The 16,047-nt window shown below is 32.3% G+C and overlaps 1 protein-coding gene across 9 annotated transcripts; it reads right to left on the minus strand.

Annotated features, from left to right (window-relative positions):
- Nucleotides 1–29: 29 nt before the first annotated feature.
- Nucleotides 30–9,640, minus strand: LOC111303482 (uncharacterized). 9 transcript variants are annotated; one of them, XM_022899787.2, is made up of 18 exons: nucleotides 9,275–9,640; nucleotides 8,272–8,373; nucleotides 6,789–6,871; nucleotides 6,519–6,603; nucleotides 6,328–6,414; nucleotides 5,906–5,967; nucleotides 5,627–5,820; nucleotides 5,486–5,546; nucleotides 4,839–5,016; nucleotides 4,109–4,147; nucleotides 3,942–4,003; nucleotides 3,787–3,823; nucleotides 2,194–2,243; nucleotides 2,017–2,083; nucleotides 1,157–1,229; nucleotides 493–572; nucleotides 338–406; nucleotides 30–255 (listed from the first exon to the last, which is right to left on the minus strand). In XM_022899787.2, exons 1-18 carry the CDS (start codon nucleotides 9,344–9,346, stop codon nucleotides 202–204), a joined length of 1,455 nt encoding a protein of 484 aa, XP_022755522.2. In that variant the 5' UTR covers nucleotides 9,347–9,640; the 3' UTR covers nucleotides 30–201. The 9 variants fall into 9 exon arrangements, 8 of the variants coding, with proteins under 8 accessions (XP_022755522.2, XP_089622104.1, XP_089622101.1 ...); XM_089765978.1 differs by lacking the exon at nucleotides 6,789–6,871; XM_089765975.1 differs by lacking the exon at nucleotides 6,789–6,871 and having other exon boundaries at nucleotides 9,228–9,640.
- Between the last annotated feature and the right edge of the window lie 6,407 nt (nucleotides 9,641–16,047).

The raw sequence follows: 16,047 nt of genomic DNA on the forward strand, positions 1-16,047 counted from the left end.
ATTATCAAATTTAATAATAGGTTATCGAATAAAAAAAAGTATTACCATTATTATTAAGAAAAACTTGGTTGCAACTATTGACTTTACAACAAAAATTGGGATCCACAATCTTTTATTATGTGGCCCAAATAATATTGAATCAATATAAAATAAACCTTGAATATTGTCAATAAAAACTTAAAACTCACATATCATTGTACTCTACCTACGACCTCGTCCTTCTAGTCTGAGATATATTAGTCCCCGTCTTATTCTCTGCAAAATAAAATGGTTGTTTAAAATGGAGAGCTCTTTATAAGATTTTTACCCGCCTTACAATGTGACTGGAAAATCATACCTCTCCCGTGTCTCTGATTCGCAGGAGTTCCAATCTTTCTGACGGCCTTCGATTCGACAGAGTAGCGAGCTGCACCGGGGTATATAAGTTAGCAGTCACTTTAAATTATCGATAATAACTAAAACCTGCAAAACCATATAATGGGAGGACTGTACCCAGAAACTGAAGCGTTCAGGATCTTGCGGATTGGGCATCATTACCTCAACATTATAGAGTGTCTCGAGCCTTCTTTGATCTGTGCACAAGTCAGGAATTGTGGTAGCATGTCATAGAGGAAGTAAAACTACACAGATTTATGGTGATTTAATTGGTTTCAATTCCAGTAATTCGAATCAACTTGAAGTAAAAAAGAAATGTCTTTTTAACCGTAACAAGTTCATCAGTAAATTTGGATCTTCAATTTAAAGAAAACTCAGGGCGATAAAACCACAATTTTAGAACAATTATTTCCCTCTAGAATAACGAGAACATGAGATTTTATTCACTCTGTATCTCAGCAATCTTTAGCTGTTGAAACAACTCACATCATGGAAAACTCAACTGAAAGAGGATTATCAACAAAGTAAAATCATCGCAAAAAAACCCTAAACCTTAAATTGATTGAACATGTCAGGATTTGCCATTTTAGTACATAATAAGATAAAATTACATCAGTCAGCCTCAAGAAAACCGGCGAGGGAGGGGGGGAAGTGACATGAGACTATAGCCCAATTTCAAAGAAATTTGTCCTAAAATGAATTGATATTAGAGAAGTACCAATAACAGGACGTCAAACTGAGGTATGATTTTTAATTCTCAAAGTATCCTAAAGAGTCTTACCTCGTGTTGCTTCTTTTGCTGTATCTAACCATGACCGAGCAAATGCTGCAGCATTATTTGTCGACTCCTGCAACTGTAAGTATCAAAGACATTACACAAAATCACAAACAATGCATGTATAAAAACAAAATAAAAATAATAATAAAAACCAATATGAATAACATGAGGTGGGTGTGATTGTGTCATTCAAGGCTATCAATATTTAATGGCAACACATAGCTTAACCACCTTATGATACTAATAATAACAAATTCAATATGAAAAAATTATTTATCTTTTTCAGTGATTGAAGAACAAAATAGAAAGGCATCAAGCAGGTACTAATCCACGTAGGCTAACGATTACAAACAAATCGGTCATATCTACCAAAACTAGAGTGTGAAACCATGTATCTAAAAGCTTTGGTAAGCATGACTTTAACCCCTTCAGAAACCCTTCTATATCTTTCCCTCCCAATAAAAAGAACGGGTGGGGGTCTGGACAACAAGAAGAAGAATAAGAAGATATTAAATCTACCACTTTACTTCTTTCTTTAAAAGCATCAATCCCAAGCCCTAACCTGCCACTACCCAGAAGATACTCAACCATGAGGTACTGAAAAGAAGATGATGAACCATTCCAGTGCTGTCTTACATACAAAGCATCTATTAGATACAAATTTTCCCTCTTTTGGAGGTTATAAATGGTTAATATTCATCCCCAAGATGCTTCCCTTTAGTAAAAAGTGCAAACTGAAAACAAACAAATTTCACCTCCTTGCAGTCTATTGTTTTCTGTAATTTAATGTATCTTGCTTCATTTTATCCTTTCAGAAATTAACAAGGAAAACAGATTGGCAACAACAATAGAGATAATCATACATCTTCTCTATCTCTTGCATCTGTTGGTGGTATGTCTTGTACCCACTCAACCTCTGCCATTCGATATCTGTAAACATTACAAAAGTATGAAGTCCCACGACAAAATCAAGTAGGCATCAATATTAGAAACTGAGAAAAAACATATGATATACATGACCCAATTATGAGAAAACTAACCCATCTTGGTCCCAAAATCTGAGGATGCGAAATCTCCGGCGACTTTCAATCTGCATGCCATTTACTTCATATAAATATATGAATATGGTTTTTTTTTGCTAGAATTAAATATAAACATATCATGTACGAGGCAGAGATTGCTAAAGATTTTGGGTCCAACATAAGCATGGAAGAGGAGACTGTTTTATCATGGACCAAATTATCTATCATTCACCAAAAGGAAAAAGGCTTTTTCTAGGAGCCTCTTTTTACTTTCTTACAGGTTCAGCTGAAAAAACTTAAAAATCAGAAAGATGCAAATAATATTATTGAATCAATGGTCTGAACAGAAAAATCAGAAGCATGGAAGAGGAGACTGTTTTATCATGGATCAAATTATCTATCATTAACCAAAAGGAAAAAGGCTTTATCTAGGAGCCTCTTTTTACTTTCTTACAGGTTCAGCTGAAAAAACTTGAAAATCAGAAAGATGCAAATAATATTATTGAATCAATGGTCTGAACAGAAAAATCACAAATTTCTTTCTGTTACTCATAATTAAAAGAAGAGCTTGGTGATCTACTCGCATACCTAAATCTAAGCTAGTAATGCATTAGAAAAGATGTTCAATTCTGGAAGACATGCCGCTGATTGTAGGATATGACCATCAAGTTACTAACAAGCAACTAGAAAGTATCCAGCCTCACAGAAGTTTCTAAAGCTAGGTGCAATATACAAAAACTCCACTTATTTCATTGGTGAATATATCCATGGAGATTCAAACCAAAATATAGTCTGCAGATGAGTGAAACCAGATTCCTCAAAGCAACCTCCAAAATAGATGCAATCAAAATCATTTTACCCTTTTGGGAGGGTTGTACAGGCTACAGCATTTTGCCTCAGGTGAAATCACAAAATGAAGCTCAGCTTTCCAAAACTATCTACAGGTTTTTCAAGATTCCCTACTTAAATCCTGTCTAATGTGCAATGACTAATTGACTATGGCCATTGTTAAATTAAACAAAAGAAAAGTTGTGTGAAGAAAGCTTTAATAAGAAAGGAAACGACTTGTTCAACTTCTATGAATAAAGACACTTTTGATCATAGAGAAAGAAGATAAAAAATCATTATTAGTACGCAAATGTAAGAGTTAAGAACAGAAAGAAGTAAGATTTCTTTTTCAAAGTTCATCTTGACTGAACCACAAGCTAGGAAGAGGCAACCATATGAATACATTCATCACATTCATTTGATTTGAAGTGATACTCTAGTTTAGATGCATGAAAATTAGTACTTCCATTATTTATTCGTCTATCCAAAATTATTTGTCCACCATGAAAGGTCAATAAACATTTATTTAAGGACTTAGTACTCAACATTTCTCATATTGTGGGCAACCTAAAACCCCGACTATGACCAAGCAAAAATTTTATTATTTTATTTAAGGAATAATCTTTATTATTTTGTTCCTAAAATTTGAGCCTTTCCAAAAGGAACAAAAATTTTGAGATGGAGGAATGGTAAATAAATAAAAGCTATTTTATAACTTTATGTGCATATAACACAGAAAAAAAGTCATTGCATGAAAGGAAAAGGAAAGTTGATAATGCTCACCTCTAGAAAAAAGCGTCCATCAGGAAGTGGCTCACATCTACATATTTAGAGCACGTGACAAGATCATAAAGTTAAAAACATAATCTTCTAAAAAATAAGCTATGTTGCAAAGCTCTAGGATTAAAAAATAAAAAAAAGGTGTACAAGCCACCTACTCAGTGATCTCCACTTCACAAGCAAAATCAGCAATGGTATCTGTAGCAGGATCACGGATGCCCTACATTTATAATGGACCAACCAAAAACAGAAATAGTGAGGAACTTTTGGCCATTCAACATGCCTTGACAAAAGGAAGAACAAAGAACCAGTAAAAAAGGCCCACCATTCCCATCCTGTGATTCCCTTCCATTACTCTCCTCACCTGTTTTCAAGCAAATAAAAATAAATCCTCACGATCAAGGGAAAAAATATGCATGTAGAAGTAAGCTTTAAAGGTAAGATGAACAACTCAGACAGCTGTTAATTATGAAAACTGAGCTAACAATTCTCTTTTCCGCATTCCAAATCCAAAAGCAATCCCCCTAAGACAGAGGAAGTAATCAGCTTCCACATGTGATGCACGGAAAGTATGACCATGTGACTAGCAATTGCTAACCTATAGCTCATCAACAGCAAAAATACAGCTCATAAGGTGTTACATAGTTGAGCATCTACTTTGAAGGCTATTGCTTGCCTCAACAACCAAATAGAAAAACAGACCAATTAAATAATCATTGAGAAACCACTACCAGGCTAACTACGCTGTATGCCTTGCCGAACTACATACCAAATAATTTCTGACAGAATGATTCTTCTAAGAGGTCACATTCAGAAATTTTTATATAAGATTTTGCCACGATATGTTAAAAGGAAAGAGGAAATAACATTGAAATGGACAGAGCTTGCTGGCAGCCAGCAAACTCAACCCAGCTTGAATTTAGAACAAGAGCAACTCTCCCAAGAGGCTCATATGAATAGTAAGAAGCCACAAAATTTTCCACTGCCAACATAGATTTGGATTGACACTATTAAGATTAGATAATGTATGAAACTAGACAACATATGAAACTCACCATAAGTCTGTACCGGGGTTCAAATATGTGGAGTCGAAACTTCTGACAAGGGATGACAACATCCATGACGAAAAGAGGTATCAGATCATTACCAAGATTGATCAGACTATCATGCTCTGACTTCCTTTCAGCATATTCTTCTGGGAAGTTCTTTTGTATGATGTTGTTTAGTGTTACACTATCAAACAAGTAATGTTATTAATAGTAGTCCATAAAACAGAAAACCATGATAAAGCAGTATTGAAACCTTTCAAAGAAGGAAACAGAAATTAGCACATAGCAGAACGTTAAAAAGTTCAGATAGAAGACAATTTCCATGGTCAGTAATCATGGAACATATGCAGATATGCACACTACTTTATGTATTAATGGGTCCAGAAAAAGGTTTTCATATACCAATCGAAGCAACTGGGACCTTAGGATTCATAACTTCTATCATTGTGCTCCATGAGAACAACAAAAACAAAAGTCTTCAAGTAAAAGGGCAATGGTAAACTAGTCATTAGCAGCCTATTGTATCTCCTATGTGGAAACCATGAATAATTGCTTCTCAACTAATTACATGAGCTAGTGCAAACCCCAGAGGTTGGAGATCGTGATTCCTTCTCATTATCCTAACAAAGCCACTTCAACTGATAGAAGCTTACCTTATTGCACATGTTCTAGGACTGATGAAGAGCACTGTTCGACACAATGGACATTTGTTGCCTATCATTTTAGTACAAGGTCAGATAATAGTATAGTGATAAAAAGTAAAAGAACTGGAATCAACAACCGTAAATGCTTACCACGATCCATTGACTGAAATAAACAAGAGCGGCAAAAAGAATGCCCACAAGGTGTTGTTATAGGTTCATATAGTAACTTCAGACAAAGTGTGCAATCAAAGTCATCAGTGCGTTCAGGGCCCTCATGGCCTCTAGTCCGCATCAAACTGGAAGGCATTCTCTCCAAACTCCGAAGAGAAGCCCGGAGAATGTCACTATATATTACCAGGACAAAAGAATCATTCAGATTGTAAAAGTTTCTAACTAATAGATGTCAATTTAGAATAAATCATAAACTACCTGAAAGGATCGAGTTGAAGACCAGAAAGAATAATATCTCGTGCTATTTCATATCTTTCCAACTGCATGGTCAAAACAAAACACATGCTGGAGAAAACCAAGACGGTATAGACATGTACGTGTGCGTGCACACGTGTAAATTAAGCATAACGAGATGTGCTTAGCGAAGCCCATAGGACTTGTAGCTTGGAGCCTTGGACCCCTTTGTATGTGCATGTGTAAACTGCATAGTCAAAACAACATAAATGCTGAAGAAACCAAGACAGCATAGACATATACATGTGCATGTGTTATTAAGCATAATAAGATCTACAGAAAGAGGCCCATAGGACTTTTAACTTGGATCCCTTATATAAATCTTGATAAAAAAAATTTTTTAAAAAAGAGGGAAAAAAATGCAAATAAAGCAATCCATCACTTACCAAAATGAGAGCATTAGCCTTTAAGATATAGGATCTTACTGCATCATTCTGCAAGCTTATTAACCTCTCAGCATCCTTAAGAGCAAGCTGAAATAAATGTTAAAAAGTTTCACTTTTTCAGAATGTCTGTAAGGGTGATAAAGTACAAAATATTCTTCTGCGCCATTTAAGGATTAAAGCAACCAGCATACTTCAGCAAGTGTTGTCATGTCCAGCCCATTCAATGGTCTATATTCAGAAGCTGTTGGAGATCTACGTTTCAGAAATAGACTAATCCTGCATAAGAATTGCCACAAATCCTCCATCATAATTGACTGGTAGTACAGAACTTCTTCAAGCAAAGCCAAACGAGTGTGAGAATAAAAAAAGTATATACATGCATATGCATGTATGTTATATCAATATCTATTTATGTATGCATCTCTGCAACACAATGAAAATAAATATTGACAAAACCTAACCGCATGTAGGCAGCACTTCTGTTACCGAGAATAACAGGATCACCAGGTTTCATATTATTGGCCCTTGAGTAATTGTTGATTGCCTGAATGAAGAATGCTATTTATCCGCAAAGGAACAACAACAATATAAACAAGTAACCAAAAATATAATTCTTATGAAAATTTTTCCATTGTTGTTTCAATCATCAGAAGAAACAAGCACAGAAAAGGGTGCAAAACAACATTGAAAACAATTTATTAGGAAACTTTGGATGTCATACACAGAAATATTTACACACCTTAACCAATCCCAATGATGAGACTCAAGAAATCTAATGCAAGAAAAAAAAAATTATAGAAGCCAAACCATGGTACTTAATATGTAACCAGATCTACGTAAGATTCGATAATTTGTTACATAGATTTTTTTGGGGGGGTAAAACAGACGTGTTTACTATAGCCTAATTTCTCCTCCCCCTTCCCCCCCCCCCCCCCCCAAAAAAAAATATATATATATTTCTCATGCTAGACCACTCCCAAGTCAAAGATTTTAGTGCAAGCAGTTTCACCAATCTTTTTTCTTTATGAAAATTAGGAAATTCTAGTTTTTCTATAGCAGCAATATGCAACTTTAGAAATGTGAGGCATCCAACACAAGAGATACACACAAGTCCATCTTTCAATGATTGTGGCCAAAGACATGGAAAAACCAGATGAGTAACAAAGCATGAGGCATGTGGAGTTACCTTAAAAGCTAAACTCAAGAAAAAACTGTTGTCCGCTTTTCTTCCTACTCCTCTAAGAATCTCATATTAAGAAACCTTGACCATGATCACCATTTTGAAGTACGCTATCTCATGAAAAACTCAGTCATCTAATGAAAATTCATAAATGAAACTTAAGTTTATCATACGATAGAGGTCAATCTTAATACCCCACAGGCAAGATGAATACCGCATACTACAGTCCTAAAGATGTGGTTTCTTAACCTTTCACAAGGATAATCTACTATCCTAAGACTGCATACAAACCATTAATCTCTTTTCTTTTCTTTTCCTTATTTAATTACCCTACAACTACTTCAACCCCACAGCATCCTTGCCCTAGAAATATGTGTCAGAGTTTTGAAATTAGTAACGAAAGCGCTCCAAATAAGAAAAATGACAATTACCAATTGCAACAAGTCAAAACATTTTGCAGATCACAAATTCAATTTGCTATAATCGTTCTCCAATAAAGATACTATTAGGGCATTTCAATGCAATGAATAGTACCCTGCATGAACATCAATAGGATCCATCTAATTAAGCCCTTCAAACTATTTGGGTTATCATTTCCATTTTCAAGACCTAAAGAGATAAAACTACCTTATTAGTGTTTAAAATGCAAAGAAACTCGTAGCAGAAAAATACCATGCCAGAGGAAACAAATTCTATTAAACCGTCAACAAAATGGAAGAAAGCAACCAAAATTAAAAGAGCCATTATGCAAATAGAAGTCGAACCTCCTCAAAACGATTCTCTCGGAATGCTTGGTTTCCATTTTGCACATGATCATAAACATGACTATATCGGTCCCATGGCAATGATCCCACTCCTTCATTTGCCTACACTTCAACCAATGTGCATTAAATAGCCCAAATATAATCTTAAAATCACAAACTCTTTGCAGGCAAATATGCACAATAACTAGAGTAGATATTTCATAAATTATTAGAAAACACATAGATGAACTAAAACCTCAACTCTTATTCTAAACAAAGACTAACTTCAAAGGGACAGATCATCGCTTTTTTTGGTTGCAGATTCGCAGTCATTACAGCTATTATAACCAATATATATCAGCTATTTTCTTTATTATTTATTTTGACCAAAATTTAATGTGCCAATAAAGTCAATACATTATCCAGTTAAAAGTAGATAATTTAAAGTTAAGAATGAAAATTTTGAATTCTATGTTAGTTTCCTAGGAATTTTCAGCAAAACAAATAACGAAGACAGTTAAATTTCGTGTCCTTTACCACATTGTTGTCAGCTACCAAACAATTCTAAGATAACCACAACCAAAACAAACAAGTTTGAAGAAGTATGAGAAAACGGAATGAGTACAACTGTTTGCTCTCCAAGAAAATGCAGGAAACTGATGGAAACTTCATAATATTTCCTTCAGTCTTAGCTCTTTAATATCTAAAAATGAAAGAGTAATAAATAAAAATACAAAATTTATCTCAACTAAGAAACTTAGCGCAACAGAACATATATTATTGTTCTCTTAGCCATAAAAAAAAAAGGACCAACTTTGTTCAATACTAAGATTCTAGTAAATAAATTTTCATTCTCTTTATTCTCCTAAATTCAGTTGTAAAAGAAAGCAAGGAACCAAACTTTCCATATTAAAGTAAATAGAAAAACATTTTTATCGAAAAATAAAAAAAGCATGCTCTGTATTCTATTTCCCTACAGTTTCTCAGCATCCAAACAATCCTCCGAAGAACAAGAAGTTCTCACCCAATGGTAGTCTTCCACGTCATCAATTCCTTCTAAGACGATTCCAGAAGACGACGACGTCTCGTCGGACATTGCCGCAAAACAAAACAAAAAAAAATGTACTCCAAAAAAAGAAACTACAATTGAAAAAGAAAGGAAAAAGAAGTATCAGCTGGGAAACTGAAATCGAATCGGAGAAGTTGAAGAGAAACTCCGGAGCGTCGCGTTTGGTTCTCCGTCCTTCGTTTCTCGCACCGACCAAAATCCTCTACGTATTCTCTTTTATTTCTCTTCAATCTTCCTCTACAAGACTCATATTTTAGGCTGAGAGCTTTTCTGGCAACTCAGCCCCGTTTTTTTTTTTTTTTTACTGTTATTTTTGTGCCCGGAAGTTTCTTGGTGGGTAAGGCCGACTTTTAAAGGAAAGAGAGGCGATCCAGTGTTCTAGTCCTATAATTTTGTTGGTGCATTCACACGAGGATTACGGCTGTTACCATACAGTGTAGTACACGTGGGTGCTTTTTAGTTTATGTTTTTATTACTCTGCAGTTGACTGTTCCGGTGGATTTTGTGGACGTGACGATGCTAGCGTACTGTTCAGTGAGAGATGACTGGAAGAACGTGATTCTATTGCGCATTTATTACACATAGACGGTTTTTGTCAATGATGGTTGCACGTGCAACAGCTAAACCCGGTCAGCGACTGTTGCTACTTAAGAAAATTATTGAATTTTGATGAATAAATAAACAAAAATTGGACTTTATAAATTACTAGTAATAATAAAACAAGCCAAATGTAATTGTTTGAACATCCATTTAAACAATAGAAGTTAAATTAATTCGCCTACCTTTTAACAAGTAATAATTAAATTTGTAGATTTATCAACATCTATTGATTTAAGTGGTAAAAAATTTAAAATTTTTAAGTAAAATTTTGATTTTAAATTTTATGAATGAAAAAAAAAAATTGAGAGAATTTATCATTTTATAAGGTTTGATTAATTTCATTTTAAATTAATCAAGATTCAAAATATTTATCAAACATCAAAAGATCTAAAAAAAATTAAATTTGTAGATTTTAATAGATATTATTTTTTTTAGTCAAGATTGGAATGAATCAAATTAAAAAGATTTATCCAAAATTATGTTAAATAATTTTAAATATAACACAAAATTATATAAAAGTATTAAAACACAATTAAAATTAACAAAAATATTATATATAAATTTAAATAAAAATAAATAATTTTTATTTTTACCACGAATTATATTATAACTTAAACTTTCACATGCTTAAAATTATGTGACTTTTACGCGTCGTTTATTTAGGTAACATTGGAGTTTCTATGTTGGCATCGAAAATCTAGCAAGTAAATTTATGTTCTTAAATATATATATATATATATTTTGGAGATAGAATAAAGAATTATATGTATTAAAATTTTAATTTTGAATTTAGATGTTATTTTTTAAAAAATATTACATAAATTAATTAATTTAAATTTAAATTTAAATTTAAATTTATTTAAATTTTATTAAGTTATGAGGAGATGTGAACGAAAATAAAAGTGAATTGAAACTTCAAAAAAATATTAAAATTAAAGAAAGTCGATTGAATTTATGAGAAAATAAGTAACTGTAGATTATAAGAATATTATAATTTAAAATATAATATAATGATACGATATAAATATGATACGAAAATAAAATATAAAAGTGATATAATTTAAAATTATAATAATAATTATATATATTTAATAAAATAAAAAATATTTTTTTTATATTTTTATATTAATATAAATTATGATATATAATTTTTATATAAAATACGATACAAATATATAAATTTTAATATTTTATGTAATATAAATACATAAATATATTATATCTACTTATAACAAACACCATACGATAGATTTTAATATGCTTTTGTTTTATTAGAAAACACCAATACCTGACCGGTACCTTTAGATTGTGTTAAACATGGGACATAAATCTACGAATCGGGGATTCGTCTTTTAAGAATCAAAGACAATCCTTACATAAGAGAACATAGACAGTTTTGTCAAGGAATGAGTGATTTGTATGGCAAGTTGTGTTGCCTTAATGATATAGCCACGTTTCATGGATGATATCCACCTTTGAATTTGAAAGATCAGTTGAAGAATTTAAATTTTTTGCTTTTGTGGAGACGATAAAGTAGCCCAACATAAAAAGCAAAAACAGAAAAAAAAGGGTCTTTGCCTTTTCCATTTTGTATATACGTGCCATTTGCTATCACCAGATGCTGTCTTCGTAGGGATGACAGTTTAATTTGAAATCGATAGATTTTAATCTGATTTGATTTTATAGAATCGATTTAAAATAAAAAAAATTCAAGTAAGGTCGAATATTAATAAGTGAAAATTTGATTCGAATCGAATTTAAATTTTAGATAAATTCAATTTAATCTGATTCGATATTATATAAAAAAAATTATTTTTTAATTATTTATATATTTATATTTAAAAAATAATATTTTATTAATTTTAAATCAGATTAAATCGAATATAATTTATATAATGTCGGATTCGAATCGAATTCGAATAAAAAAAATTTAAATCGGATTAGGAATCAAATTTTATATTTATAAAATTAGATCAAATTCGGGGTGAGAAAACTCACCGACCCGACCCCTTGTTCTTCCCACATTCATTTCATTGGCTTTCTCAACTTTAAACTCTGCAAGGACAATATCACATAGTACAGTGTACAATAATCTCATCAGCTCAAGTTTTCAATCCAAAATATATGTTTATTAATTAAAAAAAAATCATGATTTATATAGGCTAAAGGATAAAAAATATTTTAAAATTATAATTCTATAACTATTTAATTTTTTTGATATCTTTAATCTTTTATTTCGATTCAATTATAAATTACTAGTAATAACAAAACAAGTCAAATGTAACGGTTTGAACATCCATTTAAACACTCCTAAAATAGAAGTGAAATTAATTCGCCTCTTTTACTAACAAGTAATAATGAAATTTGTAAATTTTAATAATGTTATTTTTTTTTTTTTTAAGTCAAGTAAGAATGGAGTGAATCAAGTCTCTCCAAGTAAAAAGGTTTATCCAAAATTATGTTCAATAATTTTAAATATAATATGAAAATTATAAAAAAAATTAAAATATAATTAAAATTAATAAAAAATTTATATATAAATTTAATAAAGATAAAAAATATATATTTCATTTTTATTACTAATTATATAAAAATTTATATAAAAATTTAAGTTTTATATATATTAATTGTACTATGTGGTAAACATTTATTTATTTTATTAATATCACATAAAATTTATCTTAGTTGATAAAAAATTAATAGTTATTAATTTTTTATTTAAATAAAGATTTAATTAAATGCAAATAAATATTAGAGATGATTGATCATAATAATAATAAATGCTTAAATGATTTTTTAATTATAGTTAAGGGGTTTCTATATACTTGGACTACTGTTTTAATGCATGATTTATGATCTTTTTTCATTCAATTATGCAACGTTTTCGTTGAATTAGGTTTTTTATCTGTTAAAAAGAAAAAAAAAATCCACTTTGCTTGGAACTTACCTTAATTTTGATATCTTACGTAAGATAATAATAGTGAAGAGTTGAATAGATTATAATATCACTTGTTACAGAACTATTGAATAATGGAAGATATGAATTGATTCAATTGATAAAAATGAATTTCTTTTATGTAAATTTTATGTTCATTTCACTATAACATACTCTTTGATGTTGAATATTTATATTTAATATAAAGATGTAATCGAACCGAGTCGAGTTAAGTCGATATAGTGAAAAATTCGAGCTTGAACTTGACTTTCAACTCGTGACTCGATACTCGGTTCGAACTCGATCGAGTTTCATTTTCATAGCTCGAGCTCGATTCGTGATCGAAATCGAACTACTCGAATTCGCTCGATTAATATGTAAAAATAAGTTCGATTCGTATACTCGACGTATACTCGACAAAAGTTCGATTATTTATACTCGAACTCGAATTCGAATTTGAGATATTTTGTTAATTAAAATAACAAAAATATATTTAAATATAAAAATTTGATTAAGCTCACGAATTACTTGAGCCAGATATAAGAATACTCGAATTTGACTTGATTGATGAGTTGAGCTACTTGAGCTCGAGCTCGATTCGATAATAATCGAATTCGAGTTTTTTTCGAATTAAACCCGAATAGTTTACGAGTACTAATGTATTATTTACACTCTTAATTTAATATTATCTAACTTAAACAATATTGATCCTATAATAAAGTGATTTTAGCATAAATTAATTTAATAAAATTAATCCAAATCAAATACCTGTCTCTATAAAAAATATATATATAAGACAATATCAATGGTATTTTCATGGACATACCACTAAGTATAAACTCAATAATCAATAGTACCGAGTTCTGTTTAAAAGTGCTTAATGGGAATGGTAGAATTGACGGCATAAATGAAACTCATATTATCCTAATCCCCAAAATTGGTAATCCCTGGAAATTGACACCTTTCAGACCGTAATGTTCTTTATACGATAATTGCCAAAACCCTTGTCAATAGATTGAAACAGTTCTTGCCCACTTGCATCAGTCAAAACCACCTTTGGAATACAAGCCACATCTAGTCCAGAAAAATAACTGGGTTTGCCGATGTTTATTGGTAGTGAAAAGAAAAGGGCCTTCAAAGACATAGTGAAGAAGATCGAAAGGCGAAGCAAACAATGGAGTAACCGATGGATTTCAAAAGGAGGGAAAGAGGTATTTATAAATTTGGTGTTACAATCTATGCCTTATAATGCTATGTCGTGCTTTGTATTCCCCAAAAGTTTATGCCATGAGATAGATATGACCATAAGCAAATATTGGTGGAGGCAATCGACGGACAAGGGCGGAATTCGGTGGGTGGCTTGGAAAAGAATGTGTCAAACAAAGACGGAAGGCGAGATGGGTTTCCGTGACATGGAGCTGTTCGACAAAGCCCTATTAGCGAAGCGGGGGTGGAGACTTGTACAAAATACCAACTCTTTGGTGTATACGGTTCTTAGTGCTAAATACTTTCCAAACCATATATAATTGCATGGAAGCTGACATTGGGAAGGCACCATCCTATATTTGGAGGAGTATATGGCTGGGTTGAAAGGTGCTTGAGCTGGGCCTTCGGTGGTGAGTTGGTAATGGTGAACAAATAAAGGTATGGCAGGACAAATGGATAGCAAAAGACAACTGTTTCACGCCATCTCCGAAGACAAAATTTTCGCCTGGATAAGAAAGAGTTAGTGAGCTCATTGACTGGAATAATGTTCAATGGAATGAGGATAAAATCAATGAGATGTTCTTGCAGGAGTGGGCTGCTAAGATAAGATCCATACCGATATGTAGAAGCAGCCAGAGGAATGTTCTGTTGTGGCATTACACAAAGGATGGTGAATATAGTGTAGGGAGTGGGTACCACGTCATGGCTTCAAGAGAGAACAGTGAAACACTGGGAGACGGTGATACAAGAACCAGAGTCAATAGGGATACCACTCTCTGGAACCTAATATAGAAACTCCCAATACCAAGAAAAGTGCAGACGTTTGCATGGAAACTATGTCATGGCTTCTTACTAGTATACGAGGCACTAAGAGAAAGAAGAATCAGAGAACATGCGACACGTCCAAAATGCAATATGCAAAACGAAACAATTTTACATGCAATCAGGGACTGCGAATATGCAAGGGAGGTCTGGAACCTTGTACAGCAACCAGGAGATTGGCAAAATATGCATAAACCAAGCACGAGAGAGTGGATAGTTAGTATGGCAAGCTGCATGAACGTGGAGAGCTTTGGGAAGATGATTCTTACCTGTTGGGCAATCTATGTAAATAGGAATGGATCAGTGAAGAATAATGTGAATAGGGCGGGACAGTGCACAATGAAGCATGTAAACCATAACCTGGGAGAGTACCAGCGGGCATAGGAAAGACAACAAGTGGACAGAGCAAGGAGAACTTTGAAATGGCGGGCCCCTGAAATAGTTGTGATAAAGATAAATTTTAATGGGGCTATAGATATCATCGCCAGAGATTGCAGAGGAAAAAGTCCTGGGATCAATATATCATGTTATCCAAGGTTTATATGATTTTGAGACCATAGAAGGAACAGCTGCAGCTGAAGCAATAGACTATGCAAGAAGAATGGGTTTTCAGCGAGTCATTTTGGAAGGGGATGCTCTACGGGGGCAAATTACCACTCATAAGGAAAGAAACTTATCAGCAATTGGAAATCTGTAGGAGGAAATGTGGATGGAATTGACACAGTTTGCAGAATGGAAGGTGGTTCATGTTCATCGAGAAGCCAATGGTGCCACACATAGATTAGCAAGACTGGCTGTTAAACGTGTGATGTCGTGCTCTTGGATATCTGGATACCTAGATGAAATCAATGATTTTGTAATGAATGAAAAACTGGTTTCTGAGTAATAAAATAAATTATTTATTTCAATTTATTTATAGAGTTATTTTTAAAAAATAATATTTAGTCGGTATAAATTTTAAATTTTAACACATACAATTAATTTTTTTTTATTTTCAAACTAAAACATTTTCATAAAAAATAATAATAGATATATACTACTAAATCATATAAATATAATATTGGAACTTAACTATTTTAAAAATATTGAAATTTTAATTACATAATGATTAATACTTCATTTATGTTTCTACGATTTATTTTTAGTTGAAAGTGAAAAATATATT

Source organism: Durio zibethinus, chromosome 9, assembly GCF_047325235.1.
Source record: "Durio zibethinus cultivar Kanyao isolate XHJ-2024 chromosome 9, ASM4732523v1, whole genome shotgun sequence".
NCBI lineage: Eukaryota > Viridiplantae > Streptophyta > Magnoliopsida > Malvales > Malvaceae > Durio > Durio zibethinus.

Coding starts and splice junctions, on each gene's coding strand:
- LOC111303482 (XM_022899787.2), bottom strand. CDS start 9,346: ATGTCCGACGAGACGTCGTCGTCTTCTGGAATCGTCTTAGAAGGAATT. Junction 4,148..4,838: donor AACCCCGGTACAGACTTATG/GTGAGTTTCATA, acceptor GCTTGAAAACAG/GTGAGGAGAGTAATGGAAGG. Junction 3,824..3,941: donor TGTGAAGTGGAGATCACTGA/GTAGGTGGCTTG, acceptor CTAAATATGTAG/ATGTGAGCCACTTCCTGATG.